Genomic DNA, 17161 nt, shown 5'->3' with positions numbered 1-17161 from the left:
GTGGAGGCAGGGAGGCCAAACTGGCCGTGGGGCAGCACGTGGGGCTAGGACTCCCGCGCTCCTCATGCCCTGGGCTCAGCCTCCGCTTCCCACTACTTGCCACCTTGTAACGATCGGAGACAAGAAAGGGCCTCAGAAGCTTTGCTCCAAGACCGTTCGCACAAGCCCTGGGCACCCCGGTCTGTCCTCTTCCTCTGTGGGCACGGGGGCAGCCCTCCGCTGCCCCGCCTCGCCTCTGCCTGAAGTCTCCAAGACAGCAGCGGCAGGATGAAGACCAGGACACCAAGTGTATAGGAAATAGTTTTATTTCAAAAAGTATACATCGAAGGCATCCTAAAATCTCTCAATAGGATTCTGGACACCTAGGCCTATAGGACAAATAAATAGGCAAATCTGCCCCACCGTCTGGGGTTGGAACTAGATAGCTGGGACACTGAAAGGGGCGTGTCCTTTAGTACATAAGAGTCTCTGAAGTCATATAAATATAGAATACTTTATAGCAAATCAGCATTAAATATGAGTCACTGAATTTTCATAACTTAAACTGTCTCGTAGACTAAAAAGTTCCGTATATCCAAACACAGTCCCACCTCCAGCTGGCCCATCTCTGACCCTGGTCAGTGTATAGACAATCCTAAGGTGGGGGCGGGGGGGGTGTCCCCAGGCGAGAGCCCCCGCCGGGGGAAGCGGGGAGGGCCGGGCAGGGGAGCAGGTGCTGCCGAAGGGCCGTCCCTGACCGTGGACCCCCGGCTGCGGTCTGCAGGAACCCGCTGCTGCTGAGGCTGCTGCTTCCCCTTCCCCGCCCTGGTGCTCCCGACAGAGGATGGGGTCCGGGTGGAGGAGACCCGCGTAGTTCTAGAGAGCGAGCGTGGAGGAGGACGTCACGGGTGCACACTGAACCAGCCAACCAATAGCTGCCAGTGGTGTGCCAGCTGGTCACGGTGAAGAACCAAGGGCAGGAACCCAGGACACGGGGCCCCCTGCCACAAGGGAGTGTCTGCAGGGAAGGCCAGGTGAAGGCCAGAGCGGTCGCTAGCCCTCAGCCCGGACCAGGCCTGCTGTACGGTCCACAGAGGCTGGTTTTGTCAGAAAAACGTGTTTGCAGCGCCCCGTCCCGACAAAAAAGCGTTACACAATACCTCTCCCTGGAAGTCGCTGACCACGGGAAGTCCTTGACCCTGACAGAGCCCAGCCCCACTGGAGGGAGGTGGGGAGAGCTCCAGCAGCCTTGGCACCTCCTCACCCCACCTTCTCCGGCTGCCAAAGGGACCCTCCACGGAGGCGGCCCTCAGGAAGGGCGCCAAAGCCTTCCCCACGAGATCAAGGCCTGCACTCTTGCTCCGGGGGGGGGGGGGGTTGGAGGGGGTGGTGGTAGCTGCAGGTGACCTGTCAGCAGGCATCGTGACACCTATCTGCGTGGCCTGTCCCCACACTGAGCGGGCAGGCCACAGCTGCTGGTGCGGAGCTCCGTGCCTGGTGCACATCAGGGCTCCCTCGGTCCTGTGCAGCGCTGCCCTGCCCTCCCCACTGCCACTGACAGGAGACAAGCCACTGTGGCAGGACACCCTCTACCTACAGAGACCAAAGGGCATGGAAAACCCCTGCGGAGTGAGCCTGCTGGGAAGGCACCAGAGCCAGGAGGAGGCAGCACCAGCCCCAAGGAGGTGAGGTCAGACCATCGCTGGGGGACAGGGGCAGCAAGTCCCGATCGAGGGGGAACACGCACGCCAGGAGGGGCGAAGGTGGGACCTGGGGCATGAAGGAGTCCCCCGGGGCCCAAGGGATCCCACGGCCAGGCCCGCCTGGCGGGGGAGCCCCAGGCAGGACCACCACCCGGCCGGCTGTCTGGCAGCGCCTGGCGCAGTGGGTGTGCGGGAGTGACCCGGTGAGTGACAGTTGAGGGGATGGGAAGGGCTGGCTGTGGACCGGAGCTGCTCCTGCAACAGGTCTAACCAGACAGTGACGGCATATGGCAGAGAAGGTGGGGGCCCCAGCCAACAGCTCTTTAGGCCTCAAGACTTCCTCCCCCAGAACAACCCTTGCCATCTGGCCAAAGAAAGTGTTTAAAAAAGTGTTGTTTGTGAAGCGACAGCTAGAACTTTTCTTCTCCTGCTAAGAACACATCTCCAAGGCAGTTCACTGGGAAAGGCAACTCAACAAACATTTGCTTTCCAGCTTTCTAGTGAGGGAAACGCAAGCATCCTCCTCTTTGGAAGAAAGACACATCCAGCCAAGGGATCCTTGGGGACCTTGAGGAGACCACTCACTCCCCAGAGAAAACAGGGAACCGGGGACCCCTGAGCCGCAGTTTCCTGGGAGCTCCTCCCGCCACCCTCCCGGGGATGCCCCAGGCTTGGGAGGAGCGTGGCTGTCCCCCTGCCCTGCAGAGACCTTCAGCAATGGCACTGTAAGAGACTCTGTTTCTGGCTGCATCCCTGGCCACCCTACCCTTCTTCTAAGGAAGGGCCAGACTGCATTTACCTTGCAGCCAATCACGGGGGCCACCCCGTCCAGGGCTTCCTTTGGAAGCAGCAGGATTCTTTGTTCCTAGGGGAGAGAAGGGCATCCGCAACCATCGGCCTGGCTGGGCTTCAATGAGAAACTCCTAGGGCCTCCCAGGGAGGAGCCACGACCTTGCACCTGCAGGCTTTTGCCCTCTCGTGCATCCACCTGGGACGACGGTCCTGGAGGCCTCCAAGTCAGGTGGCAACACCAGCTGGTGGGGTAGGCGGATGGAGCACCCAGCATTTGCCTCGACCCAGGTTCACTGGAGACAGGATTTACTCAGCACGTCCCTTGGGGCCCACTTCAAGGCCACACTCCCGTCCAGTCACACTGCCCTGCGCCTGTGAGGCACGTTTTGGTGGGACATCCCAGCAGGTGTGAGAAGCCAGGCAGGCAGACCGCCTCCATCCAGGGAGCTGGCCCCTGGGATGTCCAGCACCGGACGTGGAGTTGGGGACCCCACCGCAGCCATCGTCTGCCAGATTCCCGATGCTCCAGGCCAGCAGAGCCCGCAGGCCTAGGAAAGCAGGCCTGGACCACTCTCAGACTCTCGTGGGAGGACTTGTCCCCGGCCAGAGGCCGTCCTCTCTGACATGGGAGCAAGTAGGCATAGGCAGAGGCAGCACGAGGGATCACCTGCTAGAGCCAGAGCCCCGTGCTGGCAGGGAGGCAGCTCCCAGCAGCTGTGAGTCCGGCTCTAAATGCGCAGAGGCTCTCCTGGGGTCACATCCTGAGGCTCACTCGGCGACCCAAGAGCCCAACTCCACCTGGTGAACCCAACCCGTCCTTGTGCACGAAGGAGGGGCTCACTGCCCCGCCCCCGGACATGCTGTGTTACCTGCACCGAGGCCCTCCCCGGGCCAAGCCAGGGCTAGTGCAGCTCGTCAGGGTTCTGCGGCCGCCGGGGTCGGGCCACATCCATGTCACTGCTGCCACTGTCCAGCTCGAAGCCGCGCCCACCAGAGGGCATCTGGGGCATGAACTGGCGGAAGATGCTGACGCTGCCGTGCCAGAAGGTGGGCTCCGGGAGCCGTCCCACTATGCTCCATGCCCGAGTCTCTGGGTCATAGGCCTCCACCACGTCAGAGAGTTCAAACGTATTGTCGTAACCACCCGAGACGTAGAGCTTCCCTCCAAGGACGGCCAAGCTGCCCCCCACGTGCACCTGCGGGTCAAGGGAGACAGGCAAGTGGAGGCAGGCAGCCAGGCCAGCGCAGAAACCCTACGGCCTCTCTCCATGGAGAAGGTGCCTGGGACCCTCGCCACTTCCTGGAGAAATGAGAGCGGCCCTCTGCACGCTCCCCAGGCCAGGCCAATGCCCTCCTCCACCCCGGCTCCAGAACCAGGGCTGGGGGGGGGGGGGGGTGCGCGCCACACGCCGTGCCTGGTTCCTACGGTGGCCGGGAGGCTGCTGAAGCAGCGACTCTCCCCGTGAGCAGCACCAGCCCTGGGGCAGGCCCGGCTGTCCTCCCATCGTACAGGTGGGAAAGCAGTGCCTCATGTGGCTGACGGTGGCCGAGCCAGGACCTGACTCACATCTGGGCTCTGAACCACACCCCTGGACTTTCTCCTCTTGCCCAAATTTGCTGTAACGTGTAGGTCATCACGGGGAGAAGAGAAGTCCCATCTGCTAAGTGCAAATGTTAAACTGGGATGTTGTAAGTTGTGACAATTGCCACGCAGAGGTATCATGGGAGCAGGTTTGGGAACTTTAAGGAAGAAAAAAGATGTTGAGGAGATATACAACTACTAGGACTAAGGAGATTGCTCACGTGGCCAAATGCCACCGAGCCTTCCCAGCTCCATCACAGGGTCAGACTCAGCACCTCTCTTCTCGACAAGCAGAGGGGAGACACCCTGATCAGATAGTGGTAGCAGTGTCTTGTTCAGAGCACACAGTAGGCACTCAATAAATAACTGTATTCCCCAGGGTCAATCCCCAAAGACCTTCTGTCTGACTTCATTGCCTCCGCATTGTTCACTCTGCTCCAGCCACCCTGGACTGTGAGGTTTGTTCTGCGACCATACCAGGCACACTCTGCCCCAGGGCCTTTGCATTTGCTGTCCCTCTGGGGAATATTCTTCTCCCTATGCTCTCTGGCTCATAGCAGGTACTCATCGAATGCTGGTCCGAAGGGATGAACTCACTAAACTGTCTAACCCTGGGATTTATTTAAGGTCTCAGTGCCCCTGAAGTACAAACCGAGGGAAAACCCAGCCCTCTATTAAGTGCAATAACACCAGGAAAGGGCTCAGCACGGGCCCTGCCCACCAGGACCATCTCCCAAACACGTCATGACTATACTCTGGCCAGAAAACAGGACCAGCCTGTGCTACCAATGCCGACACAGCCGCATATTTACCTGATTCATAGATGGGATCTTGTCCCACTCGTTCTTTGTGGGATTATATACGTCCACCTCCGCAGAATCATCCCTGTGAATGGGAGGGGGGGAAACGTATCAGAGGCAGGAGGAAGCATCCTTGTGTGTAAAGAGCTGGAGAGAAGGGCCACACAGGCCCCTCTCCTCTGGGAATGTCTCTGATGTCATTTGGAGTCCACAGGCCAGTGAGCCCTCATCCCTGGTTTGTAGGGGCCACAGGCCCGCACACCTATCCGGCCTGGGCTCTGAGGCCAGAACCAGACTTTACTTCTCAAACCTGAAGATCAAACACCTTCAGGTTTAACCACCCTACCCACCCCCCTACACACGCTGCTCTACACCAGCACGGCCCCCCTGGCTGGCTCCAGATCTGAACTTCCCACATCCCTGCCCACCAGTCTCCTCTCCGTCTTCCGACCTGCACTTGTGTGTCTTCTCCTCACAACAGCCTTCCACAGCTGACCAGTCCAGGCCAGCCCTCCTGCCCCCCTGCACTCCCTGACGCGCCCTATTCCTGGGCCCTCCCCACCGCTGTCAGCCCCCCAGTCTCTTCCCGCTCTCTGCCGTGTCCTGGGTGCCCAGCAGGATAGGCACAGTCATAGGAAAGAAGGCACCAGCACTGCCCCTCCCTTTGGGGTCAGGGTCTTTCCACCTTGTTTGACACGCTCTGGATCCCTGCAAGGAAAGGCTCAAAGGCACAGCCTTGAAAAGCACAGACACTAGCCCCAGATGGCAGTGAGAGTAAGGAGTCCGGGGTCAGCAGAAGGGCCAGTCAGGGAACATCTCAGGCCCCCAGAGCCTGCTCTGTACCTACTCCCCAACGTGACTGTTGTAGCGCAAAAGCAGCCACCGATGTTCGGAAACGGGCTGGCTGCATTCCAAAAAGACCTTATTTGTGGACAGAATTTGAATCTCGTGTAACTTTTCATACCACAAAATGTGGCTCCTGCTTTGGTTTTTTTTTTCCCCCCTCCAACAATTTCAAGGTGTAAAAACCCATCTTAGTTCATGGCCCATGTGAGGATGACAGTGCCAGAGGCCGTTGGGCTGCCCTCCCCCAGCACAGACGTATAAACTGTCAGGGCCACAGCGGTTGAGAGGCTGAGGCCTCCACCCAGTGTGGGGTGCCCCTGAATACAGCAGCTTGTGGACAGGAGCTGCCCTGACAGGTGGCATTCGAGCAGGGCGCGACGGGGCTTACTAGACACGAGGCTTACTAGGCATGAAATGAGTGACTCTGGGACAAACGTGAAAGTGCATCTGAACCAGACCCCAGGTCTTGCCCACGCCACCCCCCTGGAGGTCAATCGGGACGCCTTTCCCCACCCTTCACTGTCTCCACGTGGTTGGGGGCTGGGATAGGGCAGAGCTGAGCCCACCCCCCACCCCCAGCCTCCCATGGCTTAGCTGAACCCACACAAAGGCTAACACAGGGTGTGGGGGGCACCCTGATGCTTCCAGCTGCGGGGGCTTAGCACCTGACAAGAGACGCCAACACGGATGAGGAAAGCACAGGGGGCCTTCTGTGGACAGGCTGGCCTTTTCGCACGTCTTATTCTAGGACCACAGGGCGGGGAGGACATTCTCAAAGGCGCTCAACTTGGAACGGACTCCGAGGGGCTGAAGCCAAGGTTCTGGCACTCTTGAGAGAAGTATTTATAGCTGTCTCCACCCCCTCTCTGAAGACATCTACCTTGACTTGGGGGAGGGGGAGCTAGCTGGGCGAAGGGTCAGATGATGTTTTATAACAGGACCAGGAGCTGGCCGAGATTCCAGGGCTTTCTCTGAGCACTCCAGAGGTTTCCTGGCATACAACGATGTGCTACCTCTGCCCTGCATGTGCTCACCAAGAAAGCCTGGGAAGGAGCCTCTAGTCTGGGGGAGCAGAGTGGAGGGAGCAGACAAAGGCCAGGGCAGTTGAGGACGCAAGAGAAGGGCTGAGAAGCCAAGTGCATATGTCCTCTGAGGCTCCTAAGAGGGGACAGAGGAAACCACAGTACAGCTCTTACTCTTCCCTCCTGATCCCAGAGCTTCAGACAGGCTCTAGGCCAGGAAGGGAGGAACTGGGACACACACCTACAAGTGCACATGAATGTACACACACACACACACACACACACACAGGCTGTGCACAGCAGACAGGAGCTCCTACTTCCCTGAACGCCTGCTGGCCCATCAGGAGGGGATATTTGGCTGTGGCAAGTCAAGACCCACAGATGCATGGTGACCCCCTGGCCACTCCATGTCTTCCCCATGCTCCCAAGGCCACAGCCTGGCCCAGGGAGACCACGATATAGCAACACCGCACTGGGCCCTGGGCTGGATATCCTGGACTCAAACCCCGTGCCGTCCCATAAATTCCTTACCCCTCTAAGCCTCTGCTGCCGTCTATGAATTAGGGATGACAGTGGTGCCCGTCTCAAGAGCCAGACAATCATAGAGATGGACTCCTGCCCAGGAGGCAGACCACACCCAGCTCGGGGTGATGCATGCTAACTATTGTCCTCATCATTCCCCCCAGACAGCTTTAGGGCCGGCTCCCTGCTAGGAGTGGTCCCTGGTCCGGAGTGGCTGTGGGATCCTTAGATCCCAGGGCCGTGGGCCCTTCCTGTGCCAGCTCAGGCAGGAAAGGCATAGATGGGACCTGCAGAGACATGTGCTGAATGCCCAAGTATTGCTTTAAACAGAGAGGGTGCGGGGCGCCTGGGTGGCTCAGTCGGTTGAGAGTCCGACTTTGGCTCAGGTCACGATCTCGCGGTCCGTGAGTTCGAGCCCCGCGTCGGGCTCTGGGCTGATGGCTCGGAGTCTGGAGCCTGTTTCCGATTCTGTGTCTCCCTCTCTCTCTGCCCCTCCCCCGTTCATGCTCTGTCTCTCTCTGTCCCAAGAATAAATAAACGTTAAAAAAAAATTTTTTTTAAACAGAGAGGGTGGGGCACCTGGGTGGCTTAGTCGGTTAAGCATCCAACTTCAGCTCAGGTTATGATCTCACGGTCTGTGAGTTCGAACCCCACGTTGGGCTCTGTGCTGACAGCTCAGAGCCTGGAGCCTGCTTCCAAATCTGTGTCTCCCTCGCTCTCTGCCCCTCCCCCCGCTCACACACTCTCTCTCAAAAACAAGTAAACATTAAAAATAATAAATAGAGGGGGTGGAGCTGATCCCCCCACCCCCGGCTCTTGCACCCGGCGGCAGGGTGAAGACACACTGCTGGGTGAGCAAAGGGTCCCTCTGACAAAGCAATACTTCCCCAAAGACCCAAAGTCTCCAAAAAGCCCTCCCCTAGTCTTTTTTTTTTTTTTTAATGTTTATTTATTTTGAGAGTGCAATCAGGGGATGGGCAGAGAGAGAGGGAGACAGAGAATCCCAAGCAGGCTCCACGCTGTCAGCACAGAGCCCGATGTGGGGCTTGATTGGGACCTGAGCCAAAACCAAGAGCCGGACGCCCAACCGCCTGAGCCACCCACATGCCCCTCCTCTAGTCTTCTTAAGATGCAAAACCCCCCTTATGTAGGACAGATTCCTTTCTTAATAAATGCCACATGAGAACCACCAGGGTCTATACAGCGGGATCCTCAGGGTGGAAGACAGGCAAAGCAACACGTGGTTTAGCTTCTAGAGTCTCAGCTCTCTAAAAGGCCCTAACTCCACTCAATCAGTAATCCAAGGATCTAACTCCATCAGTCAGGATCCCTTGATCAAGAAAACCTAGAAGCCCACAGAAACTGTTCTAACAGGTGAGAAAGACCTAGCCTCGGATGCCAGCTTGGCCTGCCTCCTCATCTGTGAAATGGGAGCACAGTGATGATGCGCTTTAGCACGGGGCCTGGTAAGAAAGGCTGTGGAGGGGCCTCGGCTTCAGGATACTCACCTGATGAAGTACATAAGTCCGTTCAGAGTCACCGTCTTGGGGGCAAAGGACCAGGGTGGGAGCGGGCCACAGTCCACCAGCGACCACAGGTCCGTGTCCGGGTGGTAGCACTGCATCACCATGGTCTCCTTGCCGGCCAGCGAGCCGATGGCGTAGAGGCGGCCGCGGCAGGCGGTGGTGGAGCAGTTGTCCATGGGGTAGGTCATGGGCTGCAGGGCCTCCCAGGAGTCGGTGGTATGGTCGTAGCGCTCCGTGCTGTCCGCGGCCACCACGTACAGCAGCCCGTCGAGCACGGAGGAGCTGTGGTACTCACGGGCCTTCAGCATGGGCGCCACCTCCGTCCACTCGTTCACGCTGGAATTGTACCTCCACACGCAGTCATAGAGCCGGGAGCCGTCAGACCCACCTGCCGGGACGTGCATCGCACAGGTCAGCCCATGCGGACTCGGGGGTGAGGCACCCACGCGGGCCTCGATGAACTTCCCAGAGGGAGCCTCCCAGGGCAGGAAGTAGCCTCACTGGGTTTCAGCGTCAACACATGGGTTCTCTCACCGAAGCCCTGGCTAGAGGGGCTCCATGCCGGGGCAGGGGGGGGGGGGGGGGCCTGAGGCAGTGCAGGTGCCAACCGCCGCCAGGGGTGTAAGAGCTTCCTGCCACAAGAACACCGCCAGTCCGTGAGGGTCAAACAAGGGCCCTGGAGCCAGAATTCTAAGTAAACAGCAATCGCGGTCTGGACCCCCACAAACACTGTCCAACACCCCAACTGCACCAGGGCCTGGGTCTCAGAGCCAAAACTTCTGGGGGGCCACAAAGCATGTGGCAGGGCCCACACGGCCTTGTTTGTGGAATTCTGGCTTTTCTGGGCAGCCGCAAACAAGGCAGGGCCAGCACAACCCGATAGGAAATCTACCTCACACTGCAAGCAAGAGCCCAGCACGAAAAGAAACGCTACGGGGGGAATCCTGGGGATCCAGTTCTTGATTTAGGCACAAGTTACCGACATGTGCCTCGTCCAGGGGAAAAAAAAAAAAATCAATCAAGTTCTTTCTACATTTCTTTCAAAAAAAGAGCCAACCACTCACTGCCCCCCGGGGTGCTGGCTGTAATCATAAGTTAAACCCAGAACATTAGAATTCCCACAGCCTGAAGGGATCCCCAGAATCCAGGGGCGGGGTCACATCCCCCCTCCCCAGAGCTGGCGCCACAGGGCAAAGCAGGCATGACATCCTGTCTCACAGCCTGGAGCTTTTTAAAACACAAAGCTCTTACAAAGTGCACTCCGCCTGCTTTCTTCCTCCTAAAGGATAACTGCATCCAAGGCAGCTGAAACCAGCTTTCCTGCCCCTGTGAAATTCCCTCCAGGCAGCTGTATGGAATGACCCAGCCACCTGTCTAACCCCAAAGGATTAGCTGCTCAGCTGAGACGTTTATGGAAGGGTGTGCAAAGTTGGGGCGAGTCTAACCAGTTCTGGGAGGGAGTGCACTGGCCAGACTTTCATGTGTTGGGAGGGCACACAGTTCCCAAACACAGGGCCAACCAACCCCAAACTGGAAAGCGACCAAGTCCAGCATATTCCAGCAAACGCTGGAACAGAGCAGCAGGCCAAGAGCTGAGCACGTCCTTAACCCAAGATTTCTCCACTCGCCAACTGGTGGTGTGTGTGGGGCTGGGGAGTGGGAACACCAGAGCTCAGAGCTGGCGTTCTCCTTAAGGTGCCACGCGGGGCACAGCCTCAGTTCACTGACTGATAACAGCCTTCCGCAGGGCCCAGGGCTGCTTGCCGAGTCGGGTTCTTTCCTTATATAGCTGTCACAGAGACCGCCCCTCCTCACCCCAGGGAAGGAGGTAGCCCCATGTCTGAACTGGGATTTATCTTTAATGAAAAATGTGGGAGATGCCCAGGACCGGGGCAGGATGGGACCCGCCCAGCATGACTCGGCAGTGTTTTGGGGTTTGAGCCAAGTAACTGGAAGAAAACCTCTTAGCATGTGACCATGTTTACAGTCGCTGACTAGGGAGCAGCCTAAACACCATGTGACCCCCCCAGCGACCAGCCTAGGTGCAAGCTTGAGGGAACCCTGTCACTGGTGACAAAATGAGCGTGTCAAGGGGCCTGTGGGGCTCAGCTGTGTGGGGGAAATCCCCAGGACGGGAAATGGGTGTCTCATCGAGTGCCAGTCCCCCGCCTGTCCCTGGATTCCTTAGGGAGAAGAAGAAAGCGCCCATTGTGCGGGGTGAATGCCCCAGTATCCTCTAACCAAATGGGGGTGGGGGCACCTCCCGGGCAAGGAGTGGGCTCATCTGTCATCTAGGCTGCCTACCCTTCCCACCCCCCCCACCCCAAACACCGGGGAACGCAGAGACCACAAGGAGCTGCTTGTCGCAGCTCACACAACGGACTTCCAGGTCGAAAGCACCAGCTCTTGAAGCGTACCCACTGGCCAAGAAGGGGCGGGGGAAGGGAAGGGGCGCTCGCACTGTGGGGCGGTTCTAGGATTCCAGGTTCGGAAAACGCACTCTCCCAAGGCCGCAGGAGACTAACACCCGGGGCCCTCCCGGCCGGCCCCCGGTCCCCTCCCGGCCGGCCCCCGGTCCCCTCACCCGTCACGTAGATGTCGTTGCCCAGCGCCACGATGCTGTAGCCCCCGCCCAGGTGGTCGGGGAATTCGGCCAGGTAGCGCCACTGGCCCGTCTGTGGGTTGTAGCAGTCGACGGTGACCAGCTCGTCGCAGTCCTGGTCGCAGCCACCCACGAGCACGAGGATCTCGGCGAGACCCGTGGAGGGGCGCGGGCGCATGCGGGGGCAGGGCCCGCGGTCGTGGCGGTCGTAGCGCGCCGCCTGGAAGTCGCGCGCCTCGCGCAGCAGGCGCAGGCAGGGCGGGCAGCGCGCCACCAGCGGCTCGGCCTCGACGTGCGCCAGCAGGTAGAAGCGGCGCACGAAGGGCAGGCGCACCGCCTCCAGCAGCTGCGGCCAGTGCGCGGCGCGGCGCGGCGGGTCCGCGCGCACCCAGCGCAGCGCCAGCTGGTAGGCGGCCTCCTCCTTGGGCACGCACAGCCCGTCGTCGCGCAGGTAGCGCAGCAAGCGCGCCAGCGGCAGGCGCTCCAGCTGCTCGGGGCCCAGCTCGCCCACGTGGCGCAGGATGAAGCGCTGCGCCGCGCTCGCCAGCCCCGCGCAACTGAAGGCCTCGGCGAAGTCCTGCATGTCCAGGCAGTTGGCCAGGTCGAGCTGCTGCTGCAGGAAGGCGCCGCACGCCTCCTTCACGGCCGGGAACTGCAGCAGGTCGGCGGCCCGCAGCAGCGGCTCGGCGTTGTCGCCGCTCACCGCCACGCGGCCCGTGTAGCTGAAGTCGAGCAGCAGCTGCAGCATGTCGGGCGGCACGCCGTGCAGTCGCACCCGCTCGGCGCGGCTCTCGCGCAGCTGCCCGGCGAACATGGCGCGGAAGTAGGGGCTGGCGGCCGCCAGCACGGCGCGGTGCGCGGGGAAGTCGCGCCCGCCCGCCGCCTCCAGCGTCACGTCCAGGAACTTGCGCTCGGCGCGGAGCTGGCTCAGGCCGCGCAGCAGGCTCAGCGCGTGCGCGGGGTCCGAGAAGGGCAGCACGGCCAGGGGCGCCGGCCGCTCCATGGCGCCGTCGTTGGGGTAACTAGGGCGCGCCGCGGCCGGGGCCAGCGGGAGGAACGCCGCGCGTCCCGCGCCGCCGCTATAAGTACCGCCCGGCGCCGCGGCCTCGGGGGCGGGCCGGGAGGGGCGGGCTGTCGCTGGCCCCGCCTACTTAACCCCTCCGAGCCCGACGCCGCCGCCCGCCCCATGCGCCCGAGGCTGAGTCACTACCGCCCGCCCGCGCCCTTACGGGGCTTCCCGCGGCCCCCCGCCCGAGCCGGGCCCGCCGGGCGACGTGTGTCCTCTCCGTCCGGGGTCGGGGGCCTCCAGGGCCCGCCCACGACGCACCGGGCCGGGCTGCGGGGCCGAAGCCGGCGGGGGCGAGCTCGGCGCCCGGAACCCGAGCCACCCCTTTCGCGCCAGACTTCCCTAACCCAGTCGGCGGCCCCTGAACCCCTGGGCGGCTCGCTACAGTACCTTTTTCTTGTTTTGTTTTTATTTTGTTTTGAATTCCACTAGTTCCGAGGGTTGCTAGTTAACCTTATTGCCGGGCAGATCTCAAAAGACAGGATCTTTACAATTCAGGACTAAGGCTTGAACAAGTATAAGCTTTTTAGGTGACGTTTTTTCTTGGCGCACTTGTAAGTGACACGGGGCCAGACGCCAAGAATCTGCTCCACTGTGTTCCTGCAGGAGTTTCAAACTTGACTAACTCGGTCATTAACTTTCGTCAGCGTACAAGGCGCACTTCTGGTTGCCGATTCATAGAGACTCAGGCTCCAGAGCTGCCTTCTGAGGGCGCAGGCCCGCGCGGGCTCGACCCCCAGGCTCCTCGCCCCCTCTCCTGGAAGTGGACGTGGGGAAGGCAGAAAACTTGAGGGTAGGAGACCGCCGTGAGAATGCAGAAGAACGTGCTATTAGGTTGAACAAAAGGCTCAAGTACCAGAAAATTATAATAATATAAATAATGTAAATAATTCCGGCGAAAGCAGCAGTTTTTCCCATTCCAGGAGAGGGGACGCTAGGGGCCTGGGGACACTGCCTTTAGCTCAAGGTCAGACAGGGGACTGCCTGAAAAACCAGGGATGTGGGCGTTCAGGAACGTCACAGTCACTTGTGGGGTGACTGTGAAGAAAGGAATCTTCCTTATTGTGGTTCCCGTGAATACAATACCAGGACTCCACTTTCAACGTAACTAGGTGAAAAAAATTCCCTCCCTTGGAAGCCATGTTTTTTCTTTAGCAGACGCTTTGCTCGGTTTTAGAGAAGACTCCAGTCCTTTTGCTTCTCAGAAGAAACCTGGGTTTTAGTTATTTAGTAGCCCCCACCCATGCCCTGTGGGCCTCGCAGAAACATTCCTGGTGAACGCCTCACCCACGCGCCCACGTGTGTCCCAGGGCGGGCCAGGCACCCGGGGGTTGCTGTCATTTCTTGGTTCCAGCTGAGTGGGCACAACCTTTGGAGAAGACATCTTGTTTTTCCTCCATCTCTGAAATGCGAACTGCAGGCTTTCTCTTGTGCTTTGAATCTCATCATCTTGCCATGAGAATGTGTCTGGTCCAAATTTCAGCATGGGAAGCACAGGCCTGAGTGAAAAAAAACATTCAGGTACCCAGGCGGCTGCGTGTTGCCCATAGATGGACTGTTCACACAGCTATTAACGGCAGCGGCAGCATTCCTGGGCCCAGGAGCCCGGCCAATAGCTTACTTGCACAGGCTTTGTGACAAGAGAGTCTGAGTAGCCAGGAAGTGGGATGTTTGTAGGGAAAAGTACTACACTCCCTCTGGGTCAGAACTTGTCCACCTTGCAGAAAGCAAAGCTTTCATAAATCAAATAATGTTGCTCTGGTGAAGGACGGAGTCCAGTTTTGTGTACTTAAACAAATCAGCCTTACTGTGAAGTCCTGAAGAAATAATGATGCACATATTTATTGGAATAAGATATTCGTGCTACAGTGTCGAGCAAAAAATCCGATTACCCGTAGTATGGCCCAATTTGTTGTCTGTGTTCATATGCCCACAAAGCAATTGTGAAGGTAACATATTCTGAGGTGGCGAGGTTTCATTGTTTGTGCTTGCCTGTCTTTTCCTCTTTCTGTACTAGATAGACATACTCTGTTTGGTGAGATAATAGTTGAAAATACAATTAAGAATTCAGTTCTTGAGAAAAAAAGGTATATTATTAATATCCTGGACCTAAAAGGGGAGCATTCGAAGCCATGTGTACATATCTAAGGCAACATAGGAATGTGGTTAGAAAATAAAGGAACAGATTTAGACCCATCAGCTGTGTTTGGAAATTTGAATCACCCACTAACCCAGGCATGCTATCTAGTTCCTTTTCTCACTCATCTGATCAACCATAAGAGTTCAAGATGGTGGTGGGGAGGGCACGTGGGTGGTTCAGTTGGTTAATAGACTTTGTTTTGGCTCAGGTCACGATCCCAAGGTTGTGGGATGGAGCCCCGTGTTGGGCTCCACGCTGAGTGTGGAAACTGCTTAACAATCTCTTTCTGCCCCTCTCCCCTGCTGGCTCTCTTGAAATTAATTTTTTTTAATGTTTATTTATTTATTATTATTTTTAACGTTTATTTATTTTTGAGACAGAGAGAGATAGAGCATGAATGGGGGAGGGTCAGAGAGAGAGGGAGACACAGAATCTGAAACAGGCTCCAGGCTCTGAGCTGTCAGCACAGAGCCCGACGTGGGGCTCGAACCCACAAACTGCGAGATCGTGACCTGAGCTGAAGTCGGATACTTAGCCGACTGAGCCACCCAGGCGCCCAATGTTTATTTATTATTGAGAGACAGAGCATGAGCATGGGAGGTGCAGAAAGAGAAGACACAGAATCCGAAGCAGGCTCCAGGCTCTGAGCTGTCAGCACAGAGCCCGACGTGGGGCTCGAATTCAAACTGGGAGACCATGACCTGAGCCAAAGTCAGATGCTTAACCGACTGAGCCACCCAGGGGCCCCTCTCTCGAAATTAATAATAAAAAAAAAAAGTTCAAGATGGGAAAGTGAGAAATTCATTCACTTAACTATGACAATATATGATCGAGCCAGCAAATTCTTCCAATGTCATTCCACATCTGGGCCCGGTAGAAACACTAGTGTTCAGTGAGAAAGGTGTTAACTCTAGTCAACAACCCATAGTTTGGGGAGAAATGTTTGTATTTAAAGATTAAACTTCTGGGGGGAGGCTGCTGAGGCAGGGGACACAGGAAAAAAAAATTAAATTTCAACCATGAAAGTTTTTAAAATTTACCTCTTCCAATATCATGAAAATGGTCTTTGTCTGAGAAAGTAATGTGATTTAACAAATAATGGTACCATTTCATTTCTAAAAATTTAAACTATGCAATTTTGATATTTAAATTCTAATTTTAGGCAGACAGGACAAGAGGTCATGGAGATCATTTTATAAAAGCCGGTTATCCTGGGGTTTTTTTTTCCTTCGAGAACATTTAGAAGCACATACTTACACATTTATACCATTAAAAAGAGAGTATGCCTTTTCTCCTATTGTACACCCAATTCTTTACTGATTCTGAACCATCTCAAGTGTGATTTGTAATGAACTTACTAAACTTTCCTTTAAGGAACGCTATAATATTCTCTATTTATTAAGTACGTTATTATAAGTAAATGAGATACAGTAGGTAAAAACGTTTATTTTTATTATTAGTTTTTTAATGTTTATTTTTGAGAGAGAGAGAGAAAGAGAGCGGATGCCTATGAGTTTGGGAGGGGTAAGAGAGAGAGGGAGACACAGAATCTGAAGCAGGCTCCAGGCTCTGAGCTGTCAGCACAGAGACCCACACGGGGCTCAAACTCACGAAACCTGAGATCATGACCTGAGCTGAAGTCAGAGGCTTAGCCAACTGAGCCACCCAGGTGCCCCTGTAGGCAAAAACTTATGAACAATATCCACAACAGTGTTAGCTATGAATCCTTGTATGAGAAGTTCATTTGACTTATTTGTTTATAAGTTATTTCCCTCGCTATATAAAGAGGTGACAATACATGGTATAAAAATTATTTATTAATGACTTAAGATTATTCACATGTATATATTCATACAGTGGTCAAGGTACTAAAAGTTAAAAACAAGATGATTTTGAGGAAGTTTTACTTTTTTTTTTTGGTCTCTTGGAGATGGAAGTCAGAAAAATCAGAAAACGGGATGGGAAAGATCCACACGAATTCCTAAGAATATTCTATTAAAGCTGAACCACCAAAAAGTCATTTTGGGAGAAAGAAACCTCTGGTTATGTTCATACCCACACTCAGGTACTGAGTTATAATGGTAGGCAGAAAGCTTTCCAGAATGTTCCCTAAATGAATGTGGTATAGCCGTGAGATTTAGAAAGGTGAAGCTATATTTGGTAACCCAATTAAAATAACTACATTCTCAAGTTACTTACTGGGAAACTATGGTATTCTTAGTATTTTAAAACTTGTCACAACCTGTGCTAACGTTGGCTTTTTTCTTCCTCTTTTCCAAATAACTGTAATAATCAGCAGGTATAATAATAATTTTTTTTCCCCTAAAGGCAGAAAACAAGGAATCACAGCCTCCAAGTATCTGGCTACTGTGGCTAATGCTCTTGCATTAATCCTTGAATTCCAAATTTGCCCCCTGGAGCCCAGGAATAGTACCAGGACACCTGAGAAATAAACTAGACAAACCAACTACATTACTTCAGTGTTTGTGCTTGCCTATATTTTCTGCCTTTCTGTACTAAATACACATAATCTGTGTATTGATGAGATAATACAAGTACATATTATGCTACTGACTTTGGG

At 55.9% G+C, this 17161-nt stretch overlaps 1 protein-coding gene across 1 annotated transcript; it reads right to left on the bottom strand.

Moving 5' to 3' along the window:
• Positions 1-287: 287 nt before the first annotated feature.
• Positions 288-12411, bottom strand: KLHL21 (kelch like family member 21). The gene is made up of 4 exons (XM_047084785.1): positions 11357-12411; positions 8755-9160; positions 4869-4941; positions 288-3670 (listed from the first exon to the last, which is right to left on the bottom strand). The coding sequence occupies exons 1-4, from the start codon at positions 12375-12377 to the stop codon at positions 3377-3379; spliced, it is 1794 nt and encodes a 597-aa protein (XP_046940741.1). The 5' UTR covers positions 12378-12411; the 3' UTR covers positions 288-3376.
• Between the last annotated feature and the right edge of the window lie 4750 nt (positions 12412-17161).

Source organism: Lynx rufus, unplaced genomic scaffold, assembly GCF_022079265.1.
Source record: "Lynx rufus isolate CCGP_SWC_20201006 ecotype Redwood Valley unplaced genomic scaffold, mLynRuf1.p SCAF_2, whole genome shotgun sequence".
NCBI lineage: Eukaryota > Metazoa > Chordata > Mammalia > Carnivora > Felidae > Lynx > Lynx rufus.
The sequence above is the reverse complement of the archived record's forward strand: the minus strand, read 5'-3'. Positions and strand labels throughout refer to the sequence as shown.

Bases quoted from the DNA above. Each gene is read 5' to 3' on its own strand.
- KLHL21 (XM_047084785.1), bottom strand. From the start codon at position 12,377: ATGGAGCGGCCGGCGCCCCTGGCCGTGCTGCCCTTCTCGGACCCCGCG. The intron at 9,161-11,356 runs GTGAGGGGACCG...ACGTCCCGGCAG, and splicing joins CAACGACATCTACGTGACGG to GTGGGTCTGACGGCTCCCGG. The intron at 4,942-8,754 runs GTGAGTATCCTG...TCCCATTCACAG, and splicing joins GGACTTATGTACTTCATCAG to GGATGATTCTGCGGAGGTGG.